We start from the raw sequence: 3,216 nt of genomic DNA, 5'->3' as shown, positions 1-3,216 counted from the left end.
GGGGTAACTTATATCCCCGTAAACAACAATTACGATCTTCAAGGTCACACACGATAACGGCAGTAGCTTCGTTACATGTTACATATCCACTATAAAACAGGGCATAGATATACGGTACCGAAATTGGTTTATATTTGTGAAAAGGTGATTTTTTTTTACTGTTAGGCGGTACCGTGTAAAAACGGGCTTGAAACCGCGGGTTTACTGTACATGACCGCGGGTAACCCTGGATCGAACGAACGTTCGGTTCGATTGACGTCATATCGAACATGATTCGATTCGAATGACGTCATATCGAACATGATTCTGTTCGATGAAAAGGTTGGAATATTTGGGCCCAAATTTGACCATCGTGATCAAATGTGCAAAATTTACTTTAATGACGTTTTAAAAAATCTTCTTGTTTCATGCATCAACATATTGCTCACCTAGTGCTTCACATGTAAACCCAAGCTGGTCTGTGCAGCTCCTGTCATTCCAAGTCTGTCTCCAATACTGCACACAATTTTCAAGACTTCCACCGTTCGGCTCGCCTGGGTACCAGTCCGTGAACCCTGTCGATGTCAGACTGGATCCGTCCTCCCACAGAAACTGACCCTCAGTGACCTCGTCAGTTAACCCGAACCATTTATGGTCCGATGGCAGAGTTTTCACGAAACTGTTAATCTCCGAGTTCTTGATCATTGCCAGGCTTCCGCCGTTGTCTATGCAGACTTGTCTGGCTTGGCTGTATGTCATCGCGTCGGTGAAAACTTTGTAACATTTTCCACTGAACAGTGACCAGCCCGCGGGACACTCTGAAGCAGAAAATAAGTTGATTCATCATTGCATGGACTATTTACAATTGACTGCCAGTTGACGCCTACACTGTCTAGGGATGTAAACGTTTCAAATACGAGCAATTCATTATCAGATTAATGTAAAATTCCGTAGTGTATTTACAGAATAAGAAATTAAATAAAGACGGATGTTCTAATTCTCACCTGTGCCAGAAAAAAAGAACAAGAAACATGGAGGATATTTACAAATGTACATATTTATTCAGACCGACATATTAAAACCGATATTATAGCCATCTCGGAACAGTGGTTTTTCCCTGGGGCATTGAACACACTACATATTATTCTACACATTTGGAGGCCTTGGGAGAGCAGTCGAAACACAGTGGGACCTTGGAAAAGAAGTGTCTCTGTAGTGGCGCACAAACTTAAGGAGGGGAATAATAGGGGCATAGACCTGGTATATAGCTGAACATGTTTTAGATTCACATTGGATACGCGGCAGAATTGTTTGCAAACAAAAACTGTTGATAAGGTCATCCTCTAATATACACACAATAACACGTCATGCCTCCTGGTTTTCTTAACTGTTCGCTCTAAATTATTCATGCTAAGTGCTACATGTGCAGCCTCTCTTTAAACCTATTATATGTTTCAAAAGCTGCTTGTTGCTAAGTAACTACGACCTTACACGACCCCAGCTGTACGGAATTACTACGTAGCTATTTTTCAACTTTCCTTAAGAATTTTGATAATACATGTTTTAGGTACAATCTTTGGGTCCATCTGTGGTCAGCATAACTTGAGAAGTTGTGGATGGATCCATGTTTGGTCAGTTTCGGTCAAACAAAGGAAAATTTTGCTTTCAAGCCTCCTGGCTGCTGGTACTGCAGCAAAACTTCCATTTTTAATATTTGTGATGACAATTTCATAATGTTGATAGCAAATATATGTTCTTGAACTACACGTGTTGGCATATATATTTTACGAAATAAGAAATATGAGAGTTAACTATGCATAAGAGCCTGTATTATCTGACCACGACCTTTCTTGTTTCATCAATTTTATAGAAAATTTTGACATGCCCTTATTTAAAAAATTAGTTCTCATTACTGCGATTTATGCAAAATAGAGTAAAAATAACAATTTAAGTTTTAAAATTTATCAAGTATAAAATCCCGGTCATTTACCACTACTTGTATAGTTCTGTAGCATATTGCATCAATCATACAAATAATGTCTCCATTTGTATGACCTATGGATATACACATAGACCAGCGTGACACTGCCTACGATGATACCCCGTGACGGGACCTGGTTTGATAAACGAACATATTTGAAGATATGAAGCAGAAACTCTTCGGTGCAGAATGGCAATACTGGTTAGTGTGATAAAAAAAGGGCCTTCCCGTTGCAGTAGCCCTGTGCGACACAGTGGTGAAATCACAATGGTTAGTCATATGTCATATATACCGGAAAAATTAAAACAAAATGAACCAAAATCCCTGTCCTCAAACAAAGCAAGTATGTAGGAAACCGACCTAGACTCACACAGTTAAACTCTGTTAAACACAACGGTTAAAACCGGGGAGAAGGTGCTGCACAACAAACCGTGGCTGTTTGCAAGAGACATTCCACATGAGCCCAGATTGGTGGTGAAAAAAAGGATACTGCTATGTAACCACAGCCAATACTGTACAAAACGTGCTCAGTCAACACAAAGAAAGGAACAGTTCAAAAACAAGTTAGATTGATCATTTTGAATTATCAAAAGTACTGAGTTGTATTTGATAAGCTAATGTGGACCGTAAGACTGTTAAGGTCCTTTTCCCCTGCTAAAGAATGAGTTGAATAGGAGTTCCGATCGAAAGAAGAGCGATCCTATTGTTGTCCTACCTGCTGCTTGAGTCATCGGTTGGAGCAAAGTCAACACGAGGACGACTCGTTCGATAAGGCTACTTTGCATTTTCTTTCTCATCCCTATGATGTTCACTGAGGGTTCGCTGAGTAGTCAAGAAAACACGCGACCAGTCCGGAGACGCTCGTCCTCAATGACTGAGGTCGTTGGTACAGGTTCTCCACAACATGAGAAAACAACACCTATCCCTTTCATGGTAAATTAGAGAAATATAATAAAGATGCACATCGTAAAATCGTAACATTTAATCGAGTGTATGAAACCAATGACTACAAAGAGCCTTTTACAGCCTGAGAGCTTTTGTGTAGAGATGTATTAAACTGGGCGGATGGATGGGCAGTAGAAAAGGTTCATAAAATGAAGGCCGAATACCTTCATTGTACATTTTTGTCTCAGCGGGCTAAGTGTAGATATACACAACAAATCTTTATTTCCAATCATTGAGCTATACACGTATTTAAACAAGAACGTTTTTACAAACGCACATAAGTTATCTATATCATTTACAAGTATATATGT

General features: G+C 39.6%; 1 protein-coding gene across 1 annotated transcript in view; it reads right to left on the bottom strand.

Annotated features, from left to right (window-relative positions):
* The window catches only part of LOC109480405 (fibrillin-1-like), a gene marked incomplete at its 3' end in the record, with an annotated part of 20,846 nt that extends 20,108 nt beyond the window's left edge, over nt 1–738 (bottom strand). Inside the window, exon 1 of the mRNA XM_019782599.1 lies at nt 597–738. Coding sequence (XP_019638158.1) covers nt 597–738 — 142 coding nt within the window. The remainder of the gene's footprint in view (nt 1–596) is intronic.
* Nucleotides 739–3,216: the final 2,478 nt, after the last annotated feature.

Source organism: Branchiostoma belcheri, unplaced genomic scaffold (genome assembly GCF_001625305.1).
Source record: "Branchiostoma belcheri isolate BF01 breed outbred unplaced genomic scaffold, Haploidv18h27 scaffold501, whole genome shotgun sequence".
In the NCBI taxonomy this organism is placed as follows: domain Eukaryota; kingdom Metazoa; phylum Chordata; class Leptocardii; order Amphioxiformes; family Branchiostomatidae; genus Branchiostoma; species Branchiostoma belcheri.
This window is presented reverse-complemented; position numbering and strand designations above follow the sequence as displayed.